Raw genomic sequence first — 27,044 nt, forward strand, 5'->3', positions numbered from 1 at the left:
GGTCAGTTTCAGATGAGAGTGAGGCTCATCTAATGTCCCCACTCCCATATCTCTTCTTGTTTGTTTACTCTTCTTCTCACATACCCCAATGATGAGAAACAGGAAATTCTACCCCTTTCTTCCTCCCTACACTACTGCATTCCTTTTACCCTTCCCTCCAGTTCCCTTCTTAAAACCCTGAGAACACTCAATCCACTCTCAGGTTTTCTTTTGTAATTCCCTCACTACTTTTTGACCACATTAAGGCTTTGAAAGGACACTTTTCTTTTCTCCCCCTCCCCTTACAATGTTAGCACTGCATCATCATATAACCTTTCAAGCTGCTCAAATAAATTTAACTTTCTATGCTTCTCTTGACTCATGCTGAACTTGAATTTCAAAGTTTCTAATCATAGATACTTGAAAGTCCTTGATTCCATCAAAGATCCCCCTGTGGGATTATACTCAGCTTTGCAGGATGTTATATGTTTATTGTGCGCCCATATCTTTTGCCTTTTGGAATATTATATTACAAGATCCCTTTTCATGTGTAATAGAAGTTGAAAGTGTGATCTTGACTGCAGTTCCTTGTGATTAGAATTGCCTTTTTCCATTTCAGTATTTTTTCTTTATTGTATAAACTCTAGATTTTAGCTATACTGTTTATAGTACTTTTCCTTTTGGGAGTTCTTATAGGAGGATGTCTGTGGATTCTTATAATATTTACTTTGTCCTTGGTTCTGATAGATCTGAGCAGTTTTCATTTATGGTTTCTTGAAAGATATTATCTATGCTTTTTAAATCATGGTCTTCAGAAGTCTGTGATTCTTAAATGAGCTCTCCTTGACCTAAAAAAGTGAGTTCTTTTTAAAAGCAGTTACTTCACATTTTCCATTTTTTTCAATCTTTTGATTTTGATCTATTTCTTATTATCTCAAGGAGTCATTGATTTGCTCATGCTATTCTAAGTTTCAGGAAGTCCTTTCTTTGAGTAAGGATTACCACTTTCTGTTCTAACCTTTCTATTGTCCTTCCAGTTCTTTCCTCCGGAACTTATAAATCATTTTTTATCTTTTGCTCCATTTCTTCAGGAAATGCATGTAGTCCCTGAAGGAAGTTCATTTTTTTTCTTTGAATCTCTGCTTACGGTTGTCATGGAGTACTCTCACCTTCTAGAGTGGATTTGGGAGGCATCTCTGGGTCTACAATAATTCTTATCATAATTTATATCTTCTTCAATTTACTTATTTCTCCAGCCTTAGTTCCTAGAGAGAAATCTTGTGCCAGGACCAGAATTTACCTCTTTTACTTTTGACTAGGATGGTTGGTCACCCTTGATCTTAGTAATATCATATAAAGATTAATTGTAAATGACATAGCTCTTCTCAGCAATACAATAACCCAAAACAATTCCAAAAGATGGAAAAAGCTATCCACATCCATAGAAAGAATTGATGGAGTCTGAATGAAGAGTGAAACATACTATTTTTACTTTTTTAATTTTTGTGGGTTTTTTTTTTTCCTTTTGGTCTGTTTCTTCTTTCCCAACAGGACTGTGGAGTTAATGTGATTAAAGATCTTCCCTGCCCATTAATCCCATTAATAGGTCTCAGGTGGAGCTAGTTAAGGGAAGCTTGATTAGGGGAGGCTTGTTTGTAGGAAGGCCCACACCCTTTTGCTAATTAGGTCAGGAGAGTTATAAAGCCCTCAGGCTCTAAAAAGAGTACATATACTCTAAGGGTAGCCATTAAGCTCTCTCTCAGGTCTTCAGGAGGAGAGGAAGAAGCAAGCAGACAGCTAGGATTTGTGAGTGAGTTTTTAGGGAAGGCCCCAGCAAAGGGGAAGGTTATGGGATGGCTTGGCTCCCTGCTGTGATATTGTGTTTTAAGTTCTTGGCTGTTATAATGAAGTGGACTTACTAGTTTTGGGATATAATTGCTGCTTTGTTGAATTGGAGTTATTTGTTCCTCTGGTGTCTGAATAAATGTTTTACTACTTTTGCCTTCTATATAGAGAGTCTCTTATATTCTTTGATACAGAACTATACAGGCATATTCATGGTCACCATCACTATTGTGACCTTGCCTTACTGATACAATGACTAATATGGAAATACGTTTTACATGATTGCACATTTATAACCTATAAGGAATTGCTCACCACTTACAGATGGGGAAGAAAGGGAAGGAGGAAGAAAATTTGAAACTCAAAATTTCATAAAAATTAATGTTAAAAATTGTCTTTACATGTATTTGGAAAAAAATAAAATATTGACAGGTGTTTTTTAAAGTCGGATTGCAAGAGGTTGAGTGAGTATAAGGTGAAAAAGTATATGTATGAACTGAGATGTAAAGAACTTGTTCTAGTTCAGCTGTGTTAAGGAAGAGATATGACAGCTTGAAAGGATGGCATGATTGTGAGAGTTTTTAAGAATGGGGAGATCTGGGCATGTTTGCGGGCTTTAGGGAAAAAGTCAGTAGATAAGGAGCAAGTGAAGATAAGCACAGGATGATTGAAAGGACAAATTTCTGGAGGGTACAAGAGATGGGATAAAGGACACAAAGAAGGTTGAAATGGGCAAGGATGGCATCTTGTCAGATACTGGAGCAAAGAGAGAGTAAATAGAAGGTAAAAATGACAGTATTTGAGATGCAGAGCTGAGGAGAAAAGGGAACTTGTGATGGATAACATCTCTTTTGTGAGTAAAGTATGAGGCAAAGTCCTGTTAAGGTGAAGGAGTATAAGTGGCTTGAGGAATGGATGTGAAGAATGTGATAGTTAATTAGGGAAAAGTAACAGAATTGGAATGTAGCAGTGAAAGCCAAGTTGAAATAGATACAATCAATCCTCAACATTCATGGTAATTTTATTAGTAACTTCATTTTCACTTTTCCACTGGCAACCACACTTTCAGGGCTATGCACAATAAAGAAGGAAAAAAATGAAAGGCACCATGTACAAGTTTATATCTGCAAAAAGGAGGAAAGTATTCACAAAAGTGTTCATGAATCCCCTCCAGAAAGTGTTAAAGTAACTTCTCAAGTGATGAGGGAATTGAAAAAGATGGAAAAGTGGCTAAGTCTATGTGTAAATGAGATGGTAGTCATCCTAATCCTTTAACTGATGCTTGTATAGCCAAGCCAGCCTTCCACCTCTGCTGCTGCCTATGCCACTGGGGTCTTGAGCATCCTGGAGGAGCAGCAGAGCAGCATGCAGCAACAAGGCCAGCTGTACCAGGTCAGGCTGAGCTGCCCCAATCGAGGGTCTGAGCTCACATACCCCTCAGGACTCACCCCAGACAAGTGCTTTTCATGAGGTAACAATTCAACCACTGAGCTGGAAGGGAGATTAGAGATGGTAGGTGTTGCCCATTCCCTTTTTTGCCTTGGCCCTTACCCATCCCAGTACCTTGTTGCCTTTCCCCTCACCTGCATTTTATAGATTATTTCATGGTTATTTATCAGAATTAATATTTTGTTAAAAAGAACTGCATGCAGAAAATTGTATTTTCAACAATGTCTAAAGAAAGATTACAGTTTTTAATGGGCACGGGAATCTAACCCCCTATTTCCCTAAGAGTCAATGTATCAACATTTGTGTTTTTTATTTTCACTCAGTTTTCTGGGAACGTTACCCCACAAAAGTTGAGGACTGATGGTAACTTAAATTTCTGTTGAATCCAGTCAGTATAATTATGCAATATCCACTGGCATCAGCATCATATTGGTCCAAGGTAAGTGAAGAGGTAACTCTGTGCTGATATTATCAAAGAGATGGTGGGAAATTGGATGAGAGGGCAGGGGATACAAGGGTAGAGGGCTCTATGAAAATGAATGGATCAAGATTTGAAGGGGGAAAAGTGATGCTACAGCAAGACTGCTGAACTGGGAACACAGCAAGTGAAGTTACAATGAGGACAAAGAATAGATTTAGGAGGCAGAGTAGAGTTAGTAAGATTTATGGTCTGAAAAAGAATTGGATCACGGAGATCAAACAATTATGACGATGAGATACAGTAGTTATAGTAATAGCTAGTGTTTATGTAGCATTTGAAGATATTCAAAGTCCTTCACACATCCTTTGATCCTCAACCCTAAAAGGTGGGTGCTGTTGTTATTCCTATTTTAGAGTTCTGCAAACTAAGGCAAAGTTTAAATGACTTGCCCAGGGTCACATAGTACTTAAGTGTCTGAGGTGGGATCCACTCAGGTTTTCCTTACTGCAAGTCTAGCTCTCTATTCACAATATCACTTCATGTGGTGTGACCATCTTAGTAAGTGGTTAAAATACAGTGAATGTACAAATCATGGGAGACAACATTGATGACTTGGTTATTCAGGGAGTTTAAGGGGCCAGCAACATCTATAAAGAAGTGAAGGCAGGGATTGGAATGGATAGGAAGACATGATTGATGCTGAACTTCTTGAGAAAAGAATAATAACAAGGGCATCAATAAATAACAACCACTTTGCCACCAGGAACTATATCGGGCTACCTGGAATGAACCCCAAATGAGATAAAAGGTAAGAGCAATAGGAGGTGGCAGCGAAGAGCAAAAAGAATACCTGTGTATATCACAGGACAAGAAAGTAGGTACATTTTGTCCTGAAAAGCCAGGAATATGCTATCTTTTTTAAATGATTTTTTTTTCAATTAAAAAGCACTTATTTTTTCCCTCCTACCTCCCCACGATGGGGAGGAGAGGGAACTTGTAACAACGTTTAGTCAAGCAAAACAAATCCCCATACTGCTCACATGCAAAAATTTGTTTCCTTCTGCACTGAGTCCATCACTTCAGTCAGGAAATAGTAGCAATCTTCATCACTGGTTGTATGGAATTATGGTTGGTCACTGTGTTTACCAAAATTCTTAAATCAAAATTGTTCATTTTTACAATGTTGTTACAGCAAAAATTGTTCTCCTGGATCTATTTACTCGCTTTACCAAGTCAATCATGGGAATGACAATGTATAATCAAGCCACACAAGAAATCATAAAACTTTTGTAGTTTTAAACAAGTATGAAGGCATACATGACAATATTCCTAATCAATAGAAAATTATGTGCAAATTGACATTACAAGGGTATTTAACAATGTTCTTCAGCAAACACAACATTTAGACAGTCATGGAAAGTGAATCATTACAAGCCTCTACACAAATTGGTAAGATCTTAAACTGAGTGTTTGTCTATAATAACATTCCCTTTTATGTTGAAGAAAACAAAGATACGTAATCTGTAAAAGTTGCACTGAAGTTGAAACCTCTTTTATAAAAGTATGGTAAGTTTTGAATTACTGCTTCGATTTTTCTCTTCTCATAATGATCATCTGCTTCTCTTTAGGTATGTGGAGACCTTGCTGAGACAAGTCAGCAATGGCCACATAGCTTATTTTCCTGCAATGAAAGCATTTGTGAATTTACCCAGAGAAAATTAGCTGACTTTCAATGCAGAAGAATATTCAGACATATCAACCGAACTTGTTAATTCTTCAGGTTTCATTGCAGAAAATCAATACTTAACTGGAGTCATTTTCTGTTAAGTAAAATCTTGCCTTTGTAGAAATACTTCTGTGTCCTTTGTGGGTTACCTTTGGATTTTGGGGGGGGGGTGAAATAAGTCTTTCCTTGGATCTGTCCATTTATGATTTCCTTTTCCATGTGATGGTTGTGGTATTCAGGGGTTTACTTTTAAAATAATTTGATTCAACTCTCAAGTGAGTGAATTAAATTATGTTTTCTTAGAAAGGAGGTCACCATCAGAATTGCTAGGTTCATATGGTATGAAGTTCCTCAGTGAAAGTTCCCCATAGGGCATATTTCATCACAAGTTGCTGAACTTAGGGTAATAGTTTTCACCATTTTATCTATATTTGAATTCTCTGGAATTAGTTTTGAAATGTCATTGTGGATGTGATCAAACAAAACATGTCGAATTTTAGTTATTTCATCACTTTTAATAAGAGTAACAGAATTTTAGAATGGGAAGAGACCTTTTCTAAACCATATAAGAATCAATTCTAGAACATGTCCAACAAGTAGAGGTCCAGAGATAACATGCGTAAAGTTATTTGCAAACTTCAAAGCTTTTTAAATGTGAACTTTTGTGATGATGACCATTAATCAGCAAACAGTTACTCAGCATTAACTCTGTGAGGGGCACTACACAATAGGGACCATCTCCAGTCCTCCTGACCTATATCATGCCACTGGACCCAGATGGCTCTGGAGAATAAAGTGAGGCTGGTGACTTTGCACAGCCCTCCCTCACTTAAAACCAATTCACTTGCAAGTCATGGCATTACCTTCCAGATGTCATGGTCTTCTAGGAGAAAGGACAAACAACAATAAGAACAAGGTCTTTGCCACCACAAAGACCTGCTTTAAATATTTTTGCACTGAGAGTTCTTTTCTTCTCTTTGCTTTGGGGTAGATGTGTATCTTCCAGAAGGAGCCAGCTTTACCAGATTGCAATAGGAAGTGAGAGATAAGAGGCAAACACAAAGGGTAGGGTTTTGTTTATTTTAAACACTAGGTAAGGGAGGAGTTCCCAGGAGCACAAAGGAAAAGGAGAGTAGGGAGGACTGGTACTTGAGGAAAGTTGGTAGTTTGGAAAAGGAGCCAACATCAGCAAAAGCCTTATAAGCCACAAAATGTTATATGACTATGAGTTATGAAATCAGTCCAATTTCTTCCTTTTGCTGATGACAAAACTAGAGTCCAGGGAAGTTGTGATTTAACCAAAATCACAGGGCTAGTTATGTGCAGAGACAAGACATGGAATATAACAAACTCCAAAGAATAAGAAATGCCTATCAGAGCGCAACGTGAATATACACGAAAGAAATACTAAGTAATCTGAGGTCAAGTATGAAGCGAGCCTTTGAGGACTAGAGATTTGGAGAAACGAGGATGTGAAAGGAGTGAATTCCAGGTATGGAGGGCAGTCTATGCAAAGGCAGGGAGTGTGTCTTTCGTGAATATTCATTATGAATTGTGAATTATGAATGTTCCTTCATAATCAGCACCGGGCACTTCCTAGGGATTCCCAAAAAGCGGTATCAAAAGCTTCAGTGGGTTTCCTTTGGGCAGTAGTAGTTCTTCCCGAAAACGGTCCTCCTTCCTTGTCCCAGCCTGTTTCTCGTGAACGTAGCAGAAAGACGAGTCCCGGGGCAGGAGAGGCTGGGAAAGCTCCCCAGTTCGGGTCAGTCCTCGCTTTCTCTCCTCACCCCTTTCCCTAGCTTCTGGTCGCCATGGAGACGGGGGGGGGCAGCCAGGCTCCGCCTTTCCCCTAGCCGAGCAGCGCAGGCGGGCCTCTGGTTCATCACAGACTGGGTCTTGGATACACAGACCCTGCCTTCTTTTCTGACATCCGGACTGGGGATGAGGCAGGAGTAGGGGCTGGGGCTGGGGCTGGGTCCGGGGCCGAAGCCGGAGCCGAAGCCGGAACCGGAGCCGGAACCGGCCACGTCAGCCGTCGCGAGCCGGCAGCGTCTCTCTGACTCCCGGGGCGGCCCAGCCCCCCACCCCCGCGCCTCTCCCACAATGCTCCACTCCGTGCCGGTCCAGGCCACGCCCCCTACTCTCCTCGCCCCGCCCCGCCGGGCCACCAGCCCAGAGGAGCGAACTGGGCTGCTAGCCTTGGGCTCAGCTTCCTCCTCCTCCTCCTCCTCTTCCTTCCCTTCTTCCTCCTCCTCGGGCTTGCTTCCTCTAGCCGCCCCCTCGGGTCCTCTCCGGACGCCGGCCGGGCGGCTGTCGGACTAGTACGTACTCCACCCTCTCCTTTACCGCCGCGGACTCCCTTCCCCACCCGCTCCCAGGTCCTCCTGGCCCCGAGGCGGGTGGGCGGGAGGTCGGGGCCACTCCGGGAGGGGGACATGGGGGCGGGGATAAAGGCCGGAGGGGCCCGGCCCCTGAGGGGAGCTTAGGCCTGAGAGAAACTGCCCCGGGGAGGGAGCGGGCCGAGGAGGCCCCGGATCCCTGGGAAGGTGATGCGAAAGTTGTAGCCTCCTCCCCTCCCTGGCTGCCGGCCTTATCTTCTCCCTCCATCTCCCTCCCAAGTTCGGTGCCCTAGCGCCGGCTTCCCGCACCCCGGGGGGTGCCTCCCAGTCCTCTCCCTCCTAGCGTGCTTCCCACGCCTCCCGGCCCGCCGGCTCCCCACGCTACCCACTCCTGCGTTATAGTCACTTTTCTCTGACCGGTCAGTCTCCATCCGCAGCCTCCCCACCCTGATTTCCCCTGTCCTTGGCAGAGAGACCGTGGAGGGGGGTGGGAAGGAATGAGCCTGGCTCCGTTCTTCCTAGGTTAGGATAGACTTGCAACCTACTGCGATCAGGTTCACGCCGTCTAGGGACAGAGATTTGGACATGAATGCTAATAGAGGTCACGGTGTACCTGAGTCCAGCTTCTGTCAGTTTTACTAATTAGTGTGTTTTTTTTCTTGGCATATTTCCAGCCTCACTATTTATTCCTAGCTTGGGTGGCTGTGCAGAGGAGGGAGAAGGGAGAAAATGGATTAGAGCTGAGGACCAGTAACAAACAGGTAAGGAACATAACACATACATTTATATATGTGTGTGTGTGTGTGTGTGTATGTGTGTATGTGTGTATACACACGTATATATGTTAAAACGAGTTAATAATAATAGCTAGCATTTATATTGCGTTTTAAGGTTTGCACAGACTTTACAGATTGCATTCTTTCCTTACAATCCTGGGAGGTAGGTGCTATCACTAAGAAGAAACTGAGGCAGACGGGTTATGTGACTTGTCCAAGGCCACACAGCTAGTAAGTGAACTCAGGCCAACTTGACTCCATGTTTGTCCTCTGTCTACTTTCCAAACTAAGTAATGGAAAAGACCAGAAGAGGGACTGACAGTGCTCCGTTTGATTTTTATGAGGATGATGATAATAGCCGGCTTTTATAGAGCACTTTAGGTTTTCTCACTTGACTCCACAACCTTGTGAGGTAGATGCCAGTATTTTCTCCGTTGAAACTGAAGCTGAGAATGGTGAAATGCTTTGTTCCTTGTCACTGGGCTAATAAGTGTCTGAAGCACTTTTAATGTAACAGCACAGTGTGTGGCACATTGTAGGCACTTAATAGATGTTTATCTGTTGATTAATTGGTAACTTATTTTACTCTTTTGTCAATTAACGTGCATTTACTTTATCTTCTACTTTTGTCTAATTAAAAAAGCAAAGCAAACCCCTTATAACAAATATGCATAATCAAGAAGTCTATTAGTTTTTCAAAGACTTTGTGACTAAAGTATGTTACTCTGAATATACTGTTATCAAAGTGAAGTTGTTTTGGCTATGTTAGATTGCAAATGCCTTCAATTGCAATGTGAATTCCATTTTATAAGCAAGAAGTTCCTAGGTAACACAGTACAACCACTAAACTTGTAGTTACTAATTGAGTTTCCTTGAGAAGTCTGGAGAAAGTAGTCTAGCATGTAAATTACTATTGAAAATAAATTGAGAATTTTTTTCAAAAGGAGGAGCTAGGTGGCAATAGATAGAGCACTGGGCTTGGAATCAGGAAGACTCCTCTTCATGAGTTCAAATCAGGTTTCAGGCACTTAACTAGCTGTGTGACCTGGGGCGAGTCACTTAACCCTGTTTGCCTCAGTTTCCTCATCTGTAAAATGAGCTGGAGAAGAAAATGGTAACCATTCCACCGTCCTTGTCAAAAAAACTCCAAATGGTGTCACAGAAAGATTGAGCTGAAATAATTAAATGACAAAATTTCTTGGGCAGTTGAGGGGACTGACAAACTACCAGTTATAATGTCATCATTCGATAGACAAATAGGTTCATTTACTTTCACGGTTGAAATAGATTTTAATTCCTGATTTCTTTCTTTCAGGTTGCAGTTTTTACGGAAGACCATTTTTAAAAACTTCATCCATGGACTAGTATGGACTACATCTCTCAAAGTTCAGTACTAGAATTAAAAGTCCAACCTGAACTAGCTGTACACCCTAATATTTACTTGAATTAGAACTTATGTAAGAAAACAGGATGGAAGGCTGGTTAAAGAAAGGAGATTATGTTAGAGACAAGAAAAGGACTTTTCTGTGTTTCTTAATTTTAGTATATCTGACTACTTTAGTATACACTGATAAGGATTTTTACAGTTTACTTGGAGTATCTAAAGAAGCAAATAGTAGAGAAATAAGACAAGCTTTCAAGAAGTTGGCATTGAAGTTACATCCTGATAAAAATCCGGTAGGTACAAATTATTTTTACACATCTTTGATTAAGTTACTGAAATGATGGCATGTTTAATAAAAGCTGTCTTAACTCATTTTGAATGTTTTTTTAACCTAAATAAATTTAGAATTTTAAGTGATGCATATTGATACATTAGCACCACAATATATATTTTTCATTGGCTATATTAGAAAAGAGATGCTGTATTTAATTATTGTAAATAGCTGAAGGACTGTTAATAAGCACATTCAATAGTTTATGCCAAAATATCCCCCTTATGTTATTTATGTTGGTATCTAGGAGTCTTGTTCAACTATTAACATAAAAGCAGCAGTAGTGCAGCAGTGTTGGAGAATTGTGTGTGTGTATGTGCAAGAGAGAGAATATATAATTACTTAGAAGATGCTCTTAACAGTGATAGATAAAGAATATTTGCTCTTTTTTTCTGGTACCATTTGGAGAAAGAAGCTTGAAAGAGTTTATCTACAACTATCAATAAAGTATTTTAAGAGTACTATATGCCCAAAACTGTAACTTCAAATATTTTTAAGGAATGAATAACAATTTAAAGTAGATTTACAATTTACCTACTACTTCTAATTCTTCTACTAGATGAGTTTTTAATCTTTGATTAGGGTAAAGGAGGAAGAAATCATGGGTAGGTTATACTTTATACAACTTGGTAATTGAGAACATTATAAAAGGTGGCCATTTTGATTATATGATAGAGTGGAACAGTTCAGGGCACTTTAAATTATATATTATCACAAGTTCTACATTCTGCTTTGTTTGATATTTTTGTCATTTCTCTTCTAATAGAATTTATTCTTACTTCTTTTAAGCTCTCAAATGAAAGGTTTTTCTCCTTTCCTACACTATTAATCTAGGCCTGCCATGTAAAAAGTGTCATTAAAATGACAAGCTTGTACCCAGAAAGTTCTATAATTCATAACTAATGAATAATATTTCAAAGACTCATAGTGAATTATTTTTAATTCTGAGTTACATTGGTTTATATCTTTTCACAGATGTAACATAACTATTTGTCAGATGGAAAAAGTGAATTATAATTGATTGTTGCTACCATGATTTGTTTTTGGTTAGGTTTTAAGTAAGATGACCACATTATGTGTTTTACAGGATTTAGTCTTTTTTTTTCCTTAGCACATTCCCTGAATCTTCCATATATCTATACTACCTGGCCATATTTGGGGTGGAGGGGAAAGTGAAATAAAGGCAGGGATGTGCTGGTAAATGTTTACAGTTTAGCTTTCCAGAAAGAAAAAAAATGGACATACAACATACTTTTAAGCTTAATCTGCGTTATTAACTTTTTCTCATCACTTTCTCGAGACTAGACAATCATTAAAAAAAACAATAAATTAAGCTGTGATTTGTAGTTTGTTAGATGATTTCCGAGGTGCAAGTGCTCACACTAAAAGTTAACAGACCAGTTTGAACTAGCTCCAGCACACCCTTAAATAGAGTAGACATTTCTCATTTTTCTGTACCCTTTTCATACTTTGTGATAATTGTAAAAACATAAAAATAGGTTTCAACCTTTGGCATCTTCATGCCATTTACTCTTCCCATCTTTGTCTATGACACTTGGACCTTTCCAGGACTTCTTAAATAAAATCTCTAGTAGGGTTGTGAAGCGATAAACCTAAGTTCCTGGTGTTGTAACCACTCTCTGCCATTTTTCTTTACTAGAATAACCCAAATGCTCATGAGGAGTTTTTGAAAATAAATAGAGCGTATGAAGTATTGAAAGATGAAGATCTTCGGAAAAAATATGATAAATATGGAGAAAAAGGACTTGAAGATAATCAAGAAAGGGGCCAGTATGAAAGCTGGAACTATTATCGATATGATTTTGGTAAGATACTTTTGATAACTTCACAAAATTGATGGTTCTTATTTAAGATTATATTGAAAAGCTTTAGTTTTTATTTTGTAAACTTAAAAGTGCCATATAATAACTCTTAATTGATCTGTGTTTACTTGCTTCTCCCGTTGTTACTGTATCATCTCATTCCAGTAAGATGAAAATACCTCATTACATAGATATTATTGACATAATTTTGAAGTACTACATCTTCTAGTTGTTTTAATTAAAATTGTTAGGGGCAGGGTTTAATCCACTGTAAGTTGATCTTGTAATATCCTAAGAATATATTTATTGAGACATTTCCTCAAATATTTTCAAGAAGTAATTCTTCTAATTAATAAGTCAGGGTTCACCTTAAATTTAGTTGTAGGATAAAGCTCTTTACAAACACTCCATCCTTCGCATCTGCCCTAATAAAAGCCTGTGGTTTGAGAAAGTGGCAAAAATACAAAGATTGAGGTTAGGATGAACAGAGACATAAAAGGGAAATGAAATCCAAAAGACAGAGCAAAAGAGGGGGGAGAAAAGTAGAAGAAAATGGGTAGATTCAGACCCTAGCTCTATCCCCCAGTACTTAGTAGTTCTTATATATAATCTTAATGTGCTTTTGGCATCAAACTAAATATAATTTGGCAGTTTTAGAATATAAACTGTATCGAGAGGAATTTCATGTCTAGATACTTATTCTTCAGTGTAAGAATCTTCAAAAAATTCTGATCAGCAGTATCATGCATGTTTACAGTTAATCTGACTTCATAATTAACTTTTGCCACTTTGTTGAGAGGCAGCATGGCTTAGCAGTTTTGGAGCTGACCTTGAAATTCATGTTCCACCTCTAACACACGCTGGCTGTGTAACTTTTGTTAAGTAACTTCGTCTCTTTGTTCCCTCCCACAAATCTGTAAGTGGCATCTAGATGGTTCAGTGGATTCAGGACCTGGAGTCAGACCTGAGTTCAAATACGACATTAGGTACTTACTAACTGTGTGACCTTAAGCAGTTCACTTACCCATATCTGCCACATTTTCCTCATCTGTAAAATGAGGATAATAATAGCACTTAACTCCCAGTGTTGTTATATACACTAATAAATCACAGGTCAAGTAAAAAAAAAATTTGTTTCATTATTGTAGACACTCATAACATGAAATTTAATTTTTTGTGATATAAATAAATTATTCATTTATTATATTCTTAAGTGACTAATGCTATATGTGCGGTTAGCACTAGAAAGATTACTAAAATACTTTAAAAAAAATTTTTTTGGATTGAACAAATGTTAAACATGTTAAAGGGAAAGTTCTTTCATGATTAGTTTATACAAAAATTAATGAATTAAGCAGTCACTTTCATGAAATCCTTGTATTCAAGCCTTATTTTTCACTCATTAAATGTGTTACTGATAGTATTCACTTTGGACTTTTCCTTTAGCATTTCTGTGCATGTTCTCTTCAAGTGTAAGTAAGATTTAGGATATTCTGATTTTGTAGTAATCAGTACTCAAACTTCACTTTAAATGCAATTTATATTTTGTTTTCTAATTTTGTGTGTGTCTCCTTTTCCAACTAGGTATTTATGATGATGATCCTGAAATCATAACCTTGGACAGAAGAGAATTTGGTAAGGCTCTGGGAACATATAATTTTATCAGAACACTGTGATGATAATAATTCTGTCATTAAGCAAAACTAATATCCACATTATAGACAGTTTTTTATCCAGCTTTTTATTTTATGCCACCAAAATGGCAAACAATTTGATCTATGGTCTATTTGAATTGGTAAAAGAATGAGGTAGGCAAAATGTCCATTTTTTTTTTAATTACTCATTTTGGAACATATCTTAATCTTTTTGAATTCTTATAAAGGACTTATGTTTTATTATTTGCATTCACCCTCTATCAGTGACATCACAAGTCCAGTCCCTATCCCACTTCAATTATACATTGAAGATTAAATCTTTTCCTACTCATTTTGTGCCACTGAACTATATTCAAGTCAAATTTACAGTTCCACCATAATCGGGTAACAATGTGGCTTTGGACATGCCTCCTAATATCTCTGGGTCTCAATTTTCTCATTTATAAAATGAATGACATTAGAATCTTCCAATTATTTGATTCTGTTAATATCTTGACATCTACTTATCTTTAGGAGAAATGTAATTCATCATGACATTTATTTTTAATAGCTCAGTCTATAAATCACTCTATCAAGCTGCATGTACTCTCAAAGTACTCTCAGAGTACTTTTTTGGTAGTTTTAAGTTTTACTTAGTATTCTAAAGCAGCAGTTCTCAAACATTTTGCTCTCAGGACACCCTTATACTCTTAAAAGCTATTGAGGACCCTAAACAGATTTTGTTTTTGTGGGTTATATCTATCAATATTTATTGTATTAGAAATTAAAATTAATAAAATTTTAAAATGTTTTGTAAATCATTTAAAAATAACAATAATAAACCTAGTGTATGTTAACATAAATGAGATTTATGGAAAAAAAGCAATTTTCTAAAACAAAAAAATTCTGAAAGTGTGGTTATTGTATATATTTTTGCAGATCTCTTTAATATTTGTCTTAGTAAAAAAAAAATAGCTGGATTCTAATACCTGCTTCTACTTTGATTCTGTTGTAATATATTACTTTAGCTAACGTATTAAAAGAAAAGCCAGCCTCACAGAGATACATAGTTGAAAAAGGGAAGAGTATGTTAGTAGGGAAATAACATCTTAGTATTATTATGAAAATAGTTTTGATCTCGTGGACCCTCTGCAGGGACCCCAGGGATCTCTGGACCACACTCTGAGAACTGCTGATCTAAGTATAATAGGATAGACATATTTTGTCTGTTTATTTTGTTAGACAACAATTAGACAAGATACATCATTGAGCCTAGTAATATGGTGTTGAATATGTGTTCTGTCATGTAGTAGACCCATAATAAGTTGACATAATTTCAGTGGCAAGAATCCTCTATAAAAAGAGTGGGTAGGGGCAGCTAGGTGGCACATCGAGTAGGGCACTGGCCCTGGGGTCAGGAAGACCTGAGCTCAAATCCAGCCTCAGACTAGCTATGTGACCTTGGGCAAGTCACTTAACCCCAATTGCTGTGCCTTGCCCCCCCTCTAAAAAAAGAGTGGGTATTTAGAGGGAAACTGAAAACTACTACTTGCTCCTTGCATTTTCTGTATTAAAAGTCTTCCTATAGAAAATACAGTGTCCAATAGTCTCCTAGTGCAATTTTAAGTTATTAAATCTTACTACTCTTTTCAGCTATTAAAGCTTTACTAAGACTTTTAGGATACCATGTATGTTCACAATCCCCACATAAAACTAAAAATCAGAATTCTAGAGTTTGGGATTTGTTTGGTTTGTTTTTTGGGGGGTTGTGGTGAGTAACTTAAGTCTGCTGTATTTGCCACCATATTTTTGTGGATGAAGTGACCAAAAGAAAAGTGAGCAAAACCTGAGCTTTGAAAAGTGTCATAGTGTATATAATGTAGACACTGAATTGGGTGTCATAAGCCAAGAGCTCAAATACTAGCTCTAACTCTCTTAACTAGCTGCATAAACATGAGCAAATTTTTTAAGCTTCCTCAGCCTCAGATTCCTCATAAAATGAGAGAGGTTAGACTAAATCTTAAGAAGTTTGTGCAGAAAGATATCTTGCTTCTTATTGTTGGTTATTCTATATTAACCAATCAGTAAAAAAAAATTTAAGTAATTACTATGTGCCAGGAATTGTGGAGATAACGAAACGCAAAAACAGTGCCTACCCTCAGTGGGCTTATGTTCTAATGGGGGAAAAAAACATACACCTTTACCTATATGTACCAAACATATATGCAGTTGTATACAAAGTTGTCAGAGAGAAAGGTAACAGTACTGGACAGATCTTCTGTAGGAGGTAGTACTTGAATGGAGTCTTAGAGGAAGCTAGGGGTTCCAAAAGATGAAGGTGAGAGAGGAAAGCATGCCAGTGACAGGCAGCAGTTAGTGCAAATACAGGAAATGAAGTCTTCTGTAAGAGGAGCATCTAGTAGGCCAGGCTGCACCATAGAGTGCATGTAAGTAGATAATGTGTAAGGCAGTTGGAAAAGTAGGGGCAAGGTTGTGAAATGCTTTAAATGCCACATGGGAGTTTTATTTGATCCTGGAGTTAACAGGGAGCCAGTGTTGTTAATCGAGTAGAAGAGTGACATGGTCAGATCTATACAGTCTAAAAATCATTGAAATGTAGAAAAAAATTTAAGGCAGGGACACCTTAAAAAACACTGCAACAGTCCAGGCAAGAGGTAAATAGAGCCTGAACTGAGGTAGGAGAAAGATGGGTGGAGAGAGGGGCACATATGTGAGAGATATTGTAGAGATGGAATTGACAAGTTTTAGCAACTGGCCAGATAAGTGGGGTTAACGAGTGAGATATCAAGGATGACATTGAGGTTGCAAACTAGCATTGGCTAGGATCATGGTGCCCTCAACGGCAATAGGGAATTTCAGAGGAGAGGGATGGGTTTGAAAGGAAAGATAATGAATTTTGCTTTGGACACCAATACTGAGACCTGTTTCCAATGCACTTAGAATGTTGTCATCTTACACAGATGGTCCTCCATTCCTGGAATGTTACTCCCTTCTTATCTTTGCTTCAGAAAATCACCATCTTCCTTCAAAGCACCATTCAGATGCTGCCTCCTACATGTGAGGTCTTTTCTATCTCCACTACAAATTATCATCACTCTGTGTAATAAATTTTTATTACTTTGTATATACTTTATATTTGCTTATTTGTATAAATATTGTATCTTCCCAAGAGAACATAAACCCCATGAGAGAAGAGACTTTGGTTTGTCTTAGTATTCTCCTGCACCTTATCAGGGTATAAGATGTAGCTAAGTTATTTCCCATATTGTTGGGTAAAACACAAACATGTCCACATAAGAATTTTTCTCAATTCTAAAAAAAAGTTAAAACCCAAGAGGACCTTGCCACTCTAACTACAGTTCTATAGTGAAAACAACATTGGTACCCTGACTAGGAAAAGAAGAAAGGAAATAAATGAGTCATTAGCATTTCCTTTGCCTTTACTTAAATAACCATCTTCTCTCCTGACAAAGGAGAGTTTTACATGAAGGGATGCTGCAGGTGTGCATACCTTAGATATTCAAAATGCTTCTTCCAACTATTTTAAGAAGCAGTTTACTATAGTAACCACATTTTAAAAATTTCTCAAAAATTCAAAACTCGGCTAGAGAAACAGTGAAAGAAGTAGTGACTCTCATAACTCACTGAAATTGTTTATTTAAATCTAAGTAGGTTGTACCAACTCAAAATATATTCAGTGCATCTCAAACCACTGCATGCTTCAATGCCTTAAATCACATCAGATTTAAAATTGGTAACCACAATCAGAAAAAAATAGAAGAGAAAAAAACTTTTGCCAGGTAAATTACTTAGGTACATGAAGAAATATGTATGGAATGGAAAAGAAAAGAAAATTTATTTTAAAATCATGTTAAAACATGAACTTAGTCAACTGGCAACAGTAAGATTTTTGTCTTATATCCTTTCCACAAGCTATTGTCCATATTATCATTATATATGTTTTCCCATGAGCAGCGTATGATTTAGCTGTATACATTGTGTTTCTTCATAACTAACCTGAATCAGTGATACATATCTAGAATACTATGGAATCTTTCTTTACTATGATGTTAAAGATTTACAAGGTCTTCAGTATCACCCCTACCTACTAAACTACCATCTTTGCTGTTATTTGTCTTCAATCTTTTCAATCTTTAAAATTTTTTCGCTTACTGTTGCATCTATTCTCCCTTTCATAATCAAACTCCAAGAAAGAATTTTCTACAGTCATTGTCTCTTTTTCCTCTTCTGCTCATTTCTGTCTTTCACAGTCTGGCTTCTAACAGCACCATTTGACTGACACTGTTCTTTACAAGATTATCAAGTACTTTTTTAATTGTTAAATCCAGTGACCTTTTCTCAATTCTCATCCTTTTGACCTTTCTTCAGTTTTTGCCACTATTGACCATTCCCTTTCCTGGAGACTCATTCTTTCCTTTACTTCTCTGACACTGCTCTCTGTTGGTTCTTCTCTTGTCTAACTACTACTTCTCAATGTCTTTTGCATTCTTTTTCTTCCTGCTCACTAAGTATGGGCATCCCCAAAGTTTTGTCCTTGTTCTTTTTCTCTCTCTACATCCCCTCTCTTGGTGATCTTACCAGATCACATGTGATCCAATTGTCTCTATGCGTATTCCTTTCAAATCTATAGAGTCAGCCCTAATTTCCCCCTGAAACTCCAGTTCTGCATTACCAACTATTACTATACCCATCTCTATGGGCATGTCCCATAGGAATCTCAACCTAAACGTGTACAAAATGGCACTTATATTTTCCCCTGTTATGGTAATTAAGGTGGGACTTTTTTACTTTTCTCTTTTAGAATACTAAAGTAATCAAGTGCTTTTGATTAAGTCTTGCTAGGTGTGAAGCCCCAGAACCACACCCGTTTGCTAATTAGGTGTGAAGCCTTCAGACCCTAAGAAAGATAGTAGGTTAGCATTTTGCTTTGGGACTTTCACTTGCTGGAAGAGGGTACTGTGATTTGACCAGACAAGACTCTGGGTTGCCATTGTTAAGGAGCGCTGCCACCCCACCCCCACTCCCCACCTCCCGGGTTTTGAAAACCTAGATGTTGGTGTTTCTCTTTTTGGTAACTATATATGTGATGTCTTAATCAGACAAAGCCTGTCTCTTGATTTGTGTTATTTGCTTTGTTTATATTTTCTCTGTTTGTAATTTCTGTTTGTATTTGCTCTGAAGGTCAGGGTGCTGACTTTTCCCCCTGAACTAAATGAATGATACATGTATGTTTAATTGAAGTGAGAGTGTAAACTCCTTCAAGTTGCTTTCCTTGGGAAAAGCAGATCAAAGAACTTGTACAAGCAGCCCTTCTGTGTTATTGGTCTTATACCCCCACAGCAGCTGCTAGCAACGCTGTTGTTACATCCCCAAAACCTTCTTCCATATTCTCCCATTTCTGTTGGTGACACCGTGATCCTTTCAGTCATTCAGGTTTGAAATTTTGAAGTCATCCTTAACCTTTTTCTCCCTCTTATCCTTTATACCCACTCATTTGCCAAATCTTGGCAATCCTACTTCCACAGCACCTACTGATGTTTCTCCTTTTCAATGAAAGCTTCTACTCTGGTTCAAGCCTTTATCATCTCTCACCTGGATTACTGCAGTAGACTCCTAATAGCTTTACCAACTTCTGGTCTCTCCCCTCTCTAATCAGTCCTTCACAAAGCTGCCAAATTAGTATTCTGAAACGCATCTGACTATATCACTTCTATTCAGAAATCTTCAATGATTCCTTATTGTCTCTAGGATAAAAGGTAAAATCCTCAACCTGGAATTTGAAGCACACAATCTGGATTTCACCCATCTTTCCAGGCTTATTTAATAATATTCCCCTTCACAAACTCCCCATTCCAATTAAAACTACCTTAGCTGTCCCTCATCATGACACTCATCTCCCACCTCTGCCTTTGCACAAGTGGTCCCCCTCTGTATGTGTGGAATGTGCTCCCCCTCCCACCTGCTTCATGGAATCCATAACTTCCTTCTACATGAGACTCTTATCAATTCCCTCTCAGTTATTAGATCTCTCTTGAAATTAATTTGCATTATTTACCAGTGTGTTCATTGTATCCCAACAGTAGCATGTTATTAGCTCCTTGAGGGCAAAAACTTTTTAGTCTCCAAACTTAGCACAGTGCTTAGCACATAGTAGGTATTCAATAAATGCTTACTAAGTGATTGAAAAAGAGACAAGAAGAATATTTTGTGAGCAAGCCTAGTCCATTCCCCTTGTTCTGACTTTTGTAGTTCTATATCTGGGATTACCCTGGGGTTTAAAGCTATTGCTCACCTCACTATATACTAAAATGAGTCAACTGGGATAAAAGAGGTTGATTAGTGTAGAAAAGAGGAAGGGAAGAAAGAGAAGACCTCATCTTGATACTTCCTCAGGAGTCAAGACAGCCTGGTCTATGCCTTACACTAAGAAAATCAGGGAAAAAGTGTGTCATATTAACTGGTTTTTCAAAAATAAATGAATTTTTAAAATTAATTTATATTTCCTGGATTTTATCTTTTTGTGTGAGCAAGACAAACGTAACGAAACCAAACCATTCAAGTCTTTTTTATATGTAAGTCATTTTAATTTGATTTTTCATGTGCTTTTTAGATGCTGCTGTTAATTCTGGAGAGCTTTGGTTCATAAATTTCTACTCCCCAGGATGTTCACACTGCCATGATTTAGCTCCCACAGTATGTATTCATCTAGCACCTTAACATTAGGTTTTTCATTTTTCATTTCCAGCAAATTTGTTGATTTAATCATCTAAAAATTTTATTTTGTCATAAATGTTTGTCAGAAATAAATATAAGTCTTAGAATATAATTTTGCTTCCATAAATGCAAACTTTTATTTGCTTTTTCATTTTTCCCCCTATAATTTCTTTGAAAAAGGTAATGATTTAAGACTTCTGGGATGGAAAAAAAACTTGTTTTCTTTTTTCTTTCCTTTTCTTTTTCCTTAGTGGAGGGAATTTGCTAAAGAAATGGATGGTTTATTTCGCATTGGAGCTGTAAATTGTGGAGATGATAGAATGCTTTGCCGAATGAAAGGAATCCAAAGTTATCCAAGCCTGTACATTTTCAAATCTGAAGCGGTAAGGAAAAAAATTTGCCTTTACTGAAAAAGGTGAATGTATAGTAAAGAGTAAAATAAAAAATGCAAGGAAAACCCATAAATTTAGAGAGAATTTCAGTTATAAAAACCTTGTTTTAAACACCATATCTAACTATAGCCATGATTGCCTTTTGCATTATTCTGTTAGACATTTTTTTAAAAGTCACTACTTTTATATATTATCATAATTTATAGTTTGGGTTCTTTTTTCATGGCATTAAGGGTATTGTCTTTAACTTTTGAATATTTTTTGCCAATTAAAATAAATCCTATTTATGTCTATTTTTCTCCAACTTTAAACGATGGCCTTATGTGGCAGTTCATAGAAACTTCATGTCACCTTGCAAATTAGCCAGACTCTTATGCTTTCTTGCAGTGGCAATTTTTTTTTTCTATAATAGAGCCACAGTCCTTGGAATTAAGCAAAGAAATGATTGAAAGTTTTGTCTTTTCTAGACATTCATGGAACAACTTGTGATTTCATCTTTTAAATGAAAATTTAAAAGTTATCAGTTATTACACTTAAATGTATGACAGAAACTGCAACATTGTTGATAGAAATTGCAACATTAATTATAATCTAGTCTCATGAGATAATATATTTTAAATATAAACAATTGTTTTTCAATGTTTTCAAAAATAGAATCCAGTGAAGTATTTTGGAGAAAGATCAAAGGACCACTTAGTGAATTTTGCCATGCGGTATGTCACAAGCACAGTGACAGAATTATGGGCAGGTAATTTACTTCTTCAGTTTAATCCTGATACCTGTTTATTCTTAAATTAATAATAAGTATAATTTGATAATGGTAATATTAATGGACTTTAAAAGAACATTAGATTGTTTTTAAAGCCCCTTTGTCAGAATTCATACAAGGGCCCCATCTTTGGGAGGGAGGTCTTTGTCCAGGAAATCATACAACTAGTTAATTCCTCATCTAAATAATAGTTTTGGTGACAAATCACAGATCTTTTTGCAGAGTTTACTATGATATGAATGGTAATATAACTAGGGCTGGAGGTTGGGGAAAGGGGTAGTTAGAGCTAGATTATGCAAAAAGAAAACCTCTTTTGCAAAATATAATGGGCGGGTAATTAAATTTGCTCAAAAATATTACATCATATCATATGTTTGTTACTTTTGAATATGGTTTTACAACTTTAAGAAAATTGGCAGCTATTCTTGTTCTTGTCACTGACTCTCTAACGTTGGACAGGTCATTTAACCACACTAAACACATTCTTAACCTCCCATGAAATAAAAACCTAATGGCTAAAAACTTTATCATTTTTAGCATATGTCTGTGAAGCATTTTAAGATCTTTAGATGAAAGAACTTTATAAAATGTAACATTTCCTAAACTAACTTAATATTTTAATAGGTAACAGTCTAAAATTAAGTGAATAATTTCATGTTTTAACTGAGCGAAAATTTTATTCTTAACAGTTAATTGAATGAGTTCGGGGAAGTATAGCTACATTTGAATGTATTAAGTAAAACTTACATTAATTTCATAGTTTTTCATGATATTTTGAATAATTATGACACAATCATGAAAGAAAACATGGAAATTTATTTCTAATTGTTTTTTATGTGTCTGTGTATGTGTGGCTTTTTTTTTTAAAGGAAATTTTGTTAGTGCCATCGAAACTGCCTTTGCCTCTGGTGTTGGCTGGCTCATCACTTTTTGTTCTAAGACAGGAGGTAAAAATATTAATTTTATTATGGTGAAGAGACAGTAATACTTTTAAGTGATACTTTTAAGTTTGTAGTCTCAAATGTTCATTCAGGTAAAAAATTCTAAACTTAAAGATCTTCTTTCATTATTTCATATGTAATTTGAATAATTTCCTTTTATTACATCATTCAGCACAGTTGATTATTAAATAATGTATAGTTTAAATGTGTAATTTGTGTGCTTAGTTTCATGGACAGATTTTTCAGCTTAAGGCTTCACATTCGTTCCCATAGTTAGTTGTGCATACAACCAGTTAACATGAAGGTTGCTTTATGTTCTTAAAGGTTTTGCCAATAGATCATGAGCTCTGGCAGGTTCTTCCATGCTGGCAAAGCTTAGAAGATGGTCTCTTAGAATATTGTTTGAGTGACAGATTGAGACAGAAGACTGAAGGCCAACCTCACTAAGAAGGAAGAGTCTCATCACTAGTAGATTGCCCCTGGTGATGAATTATTTGGCCATGGCAACCTGTGAAGCAAAATTAAAATAAACCTTCCACAGTGATGATGTGGAGTGTCAGAAAAGGACGCCAAGCAAAGAATCACACCATTTTTAGACCTTCTATAAATACTAAACGTACACATTCTAAATGTAAGATCTTTGTCCAGGGAACAAAGAAATTGACATACTCTGGAAAAACTGGTGTACCCCAATAATTATCTTCTCATGACAAACAAAAGCAGAAAATAAAAAGAGGAATGGCTCAGATTCTTGGAGAGGGTCATAAAGATGCTGAACAAGTTGTTGGTTTTGCCATGTATCTAAAGGTAGTAAGAAATTCATTTCATGGGACATGTGGTCATCCCACATTTCAGTGCTCATGATGAACGTAAGCAAAGAGAACACCATAAAGATAATTTCAGCCTATGTAATAGCATCATTTGTAGGAGATGGAGTAAAGAAATTCTTTGAAGAATGTGGCAAGATTCTCAACTATTTCATTTTGATCGATATTGATACTGATACTGAGTAACTTTAAATGAGAAAGTGGGCACAGAGCAGAATAGTGAAAAGTACGTTAGAAAATATGTCTCAAGTTTGGGAAACAAAAGAGATCAACAGTTTATAGGCTACTCAGAAACCTGGTGTCTACGTATCATAAAAGCTTTCATATGGTAGAAAGCAAAGTATTGGACATGGCATGCACTGAACAACTTCATAAAAAAATTAAACTGACTATATCTTTACTTTGATAGCCCCTTATGTGTCCTGAATGCCTTTAGACCTAATTAGAACAAAGATCAGAATCAACATTGAATGAGGAAAAAAATGGTTAGAGATTAGAAGGTATGACAAACAATTACAACACCTTCAAACCTGATGTATTCAAACAAGCCATTGATGCCAAAATTGAGAAATGGAAAAAGATAAGATGATGGCCTTATAAAACTATGATAATCTCTTTACCTCTGTTTCAGATTGCTTAAGTTCACAGACACGTCTTAAACTGGCTGGCATGTTGGTAAGCAGGAATGCACTTTGTAAAGAGTACACCATTAATTTGAGTAATATACTTGAACTTTGTCTATCTTTACCCAACAACTAAACTTCTAAAAATTTCTATGGAGATCTGTAGGTTGGCCATCCATATCAAGTAAAAAGGTAGTTATTTTAGACATGATATTTGCTTCCAGGGTTTTGTGGTTGATTTTTTCTGACATTAAATATAGAATAATATCAAGAAAATGGTGAGTATATTTTGATTCATTTGGAAACCAAATTGACCCAAGTGAAAAATAATATGATTAATAGTATTTCAAGGTATCTACGGACAATGTGTTTTAAAAATGAAAGCCTTAATTTCTAGTAATCTGATTTTGCTACTTAAATAATTACTTTTAAATTTTTTCCTACATAGTATAGCTTTCAGAAGTTTTCAGCTTACATATTTTCATTAGTAAATTTTGTATCTTTTTATTTTCTTTTTTATTTTAACCCCCTAGGATGGCCTTGTTAATGTAGGCTGGATGGATTGTGGCACCCAGGGTGAGCTATGTAAAAGTCTAGACATCACATCAAGTACTACAGCGTATTTTCCTCCTGGAGCCACCTTAACCAACAAAGAAAAAGGGGGTGTATTGGTATGAGTCACTTTTAAATAATTTCTATGCACGTTGGCCATTTTGTCAGGTGGTCAAGTTGTGAAGTCAGTTTTCATTTATCTATGTGTAGAGCATATTTAAGAAGAGTAACGACATTCTGCAAATGAAGTCCAGGAAAGGCAGAGTACAGAATGCCTCTCATCTCTTGTCCTTCTCTTAATACTAAAGTACCAGGTGCATCAATTGATGCAAAAAAGATCATTATAATTTTACTTCAAAATAAAAGTTTTCATCCTGTCTCTTATTTTTTTGCCTCATGGATAAGAAAAAATGCATTGTATCAACATGCAACTTTCCCCTTAAGGATTTTCTGAAATTCTGGTCCTTCTAGAATGCAGCCCCAAATCACCTTTGCTTTTTTGGCTTCCATGTCCCACTGCTGATTCCCATTGACCTTGCAAGGTCAGCCTATTGTCTAACTTTGCTTCCTACAGCCTTTATTTGTAAAATTGATTTTTTGAACCTAAGTGTAAGACTTTGTACTCAACTTTATTTGACTTAATCTCACTGCTTTAACCTTGTTGTTAAAGTTGTTTTAAGATCCTGACTCTGATATGTAGAGTATTAGCTCTACCTCCCAATTCAATTTAACTCAAATTTGATTGGCTTTTGTCTAAGTGATAGATAAAAATATTAATTAGCACAGGGCCAAGCACAGATCCCTGGGGATCTCCGCTGGTGAGCTCTTGCCACATTGACTTTGAACTACTAACAACTGTTCTATTTTTTGTCAACTCTGTACTTTCCACTTTTTTTAAACTAGACAATATTTGCCCTTTTCTAGTCTTGTGTTCTGTGATCTTTTCGATATTTACTGATGTGGCTCAGCATTCACACCTTCTAGTTTTTTTTCAGTGCCTGAGGAAGGAGATCATCAGGGCCTTGTTATTTTTTTAATTCATCAAGGGTAACTTGGTCTTCTGTTACAAGTTTTTTTTGGAGATTAACCCCTTGGTAGCCTTTTTTTAGCATGTCTAACACAATTTTTACTGAACCATACCATGTTCTATTACCTGCCCATACCTTTTTCTTTATCCTCTCAGTTATTATTCCTCCTCAACTAAAATTGTTTGTCCTTTATATCTTCAGAATTTCATTCTTGAGTTTCTCCTATCCGGTGCTGACTTCCTCTTATAATCTTAGCCTGTGAGATATCCTGCTTCTCCTTATTCTGAACCCTTTGAAATTTGCTTTCCTGAAATCAGTGTTACATTTCAGACCATGACTGGATTTCTTCTTCTTAGTCAGAAACTCAGAGTGAGTGGTCACTTCCTTCTAGGGTTCTCATCATTTCCAATTAAATAATCAGCTCTAACAGGGGTTAGAATCAGATCCAGTGTGTGATTTCTCTTAGCCCCTTCACCTTTTGAAGGATGAAATTATGATTAAGGAAAATAAAGAAGTTATCAAATGCTTTGCTTTTCACAGAGCAATTCCAACAGATGCTTGGATAACTGAAATCCCCAATCACCACTATATCATTGCTTTATATCAAAATTTTAATCAGTTTCAAACGTTTTATCTATTTCTAATTTCTATCCAAGTAATTTGTAATATGTATTTCAGTGAAAAAAATCACTTCTTTTGCCTTCAACCCAAATACTTTTTTGCTCTCTGGCTCCTAGAGATCCTCATAGTAGTAGGAGTCAGGAATATCCATGTTCAAATTCTGTATCAGACACTTGGTAGCTGGGTGACCCTGAGCAAGTTACTTAATCTCTCTCAGCCTTAGCTTCTTCATGTGTAAAATGGAGATAATAGCACCAACTTCACAGGGTTGTTGTGAGTTTCAAATGAGATTACATGAGTAGTGTTTTGCAAACCTTAAAGTGCTATATAAAATGTCATCTATTATCATCATCATTAGATATAGTACTGCACACCCTTTCTCTCTCTACCTGTTACTTATTTCATCTGAATAAGATATGCTCATCCAAAACCATATTCCAGTTAGGAGTTTCATCCCACCAAGCTTTAGCTATACCTATGATGTTGTATATGCCTCCTTTTGTTAGGACCTCTAGTTCCTCTTTTTGCTTAAACTTTAGACATTTGAAACTAAGAGGTTTTACTGTTGGCTCTTTTCTTGAATTTGTCTTTTGTGAACTGAATGGGTGTCTCACCTGCTGTTCCCTTGATTCTAGTTTCTCAAGTCCTTGGATGCCAAAGAAATATATTTTGAAATAATGCGCCATCTTCCAGATTTTGAAATACTCACTACAGATTCACTAAAGGTAATATGTAATATTTAATTACAGTAACAGTTAATGACATTTCAAGTAAGGTTAAACTGTTTCAAAATCGCCAATTGTATAGTCTGCCAATTTGGTGCATATA

General features: G+C 36.7%; 1 protein-coding gene across 4 annotated transcripts in view; it reads left to right on the forward strand.

Moving 5' to 3' along the window:
* The first annotated feature begins 7,568 nt into the window (after positions 1 to 7,568).
* DNAJC10 (DnaJ heat shock protein family (Hsp40) member C10) overlaps positions 7,569 to 27,044 on the forward strand; it is a 44,907-nt gene continuing 25,431 nt past the window's right edge. Inside the window, exons 1-12 of one of the 4 annotated variants that reach the window (XM_036744168.1) lie at positions 7,569 to 7,741; positions 8,434 to 8,520; positions 9,851 to 10,212; positions 11,911 to 12,076; positions 13,658 to 13,708; positions 20,360 to 20,442; positions 20,715 to 20,846; positions 21,510 to 21,603; positions 22,494 to 22,571; positions 24,024 to 24,067; positions 24,549 to 24,686; positions 26,852 to 26,941. In XM_036744168.1, coding sequence (XP_036600063.1) covers positions 10,006 to 10,212; positions 11,911 to 12,076; positions 13,658 to 13,708; positions 20,360 to 20,442; positions 20,715 to 20,846; positions 21,510 to 21,603; positions 22,494 to 22,571; positions 24,024 to 24,067; positions 24,549 to 24,686; positions 26,852 to 26,941 — 1,083 coding nt within the window. In that variant the 5' untranslated portion in view covers positions 7,569 to 7,741; positions 8,434 to 8,520; positions 9,851 to 10,005. Of the gene's footprint in view, positions 7,799 to 7,947; positions 7,967 to 8,159; positions 8,179 to 8,433; positions 8,521 to 9,850; positions 10,213 to 11,910; positions 12,077 to 13,657; positions 13,709 to 20,359; positions 20,443 to 20,714; positions 20,847 to 21,509; positions 21,604 to 22,493; positions 22,572 to 24,023; positions 24,068 to 24,548; positions 24,687 to 26,851; positions 26,942 to 27,044 lie in introns of those variants that run through there. The other 3 variants (XM_036744169.1, XM_036744170.1, XM_036744171.1) reach the window with 3 other exon arrangements.

Source organism: Trichosurus vulpecula, chromosome 2 (genome assembly GCF_011100635.1).
Source record: "Trichosurus vulpecula isolate mTriVul1 chromosome 2, mTriVul1.pri, whole genome shotgun sequence".
NCBI classification, from domain to species: domain Eukaryota; kingdom Metazoa; phylum Chordata; class Mammalia; order Diprotodontia; family Phalangeridae; genus Trichosurus; species Trichosurus vulpecula.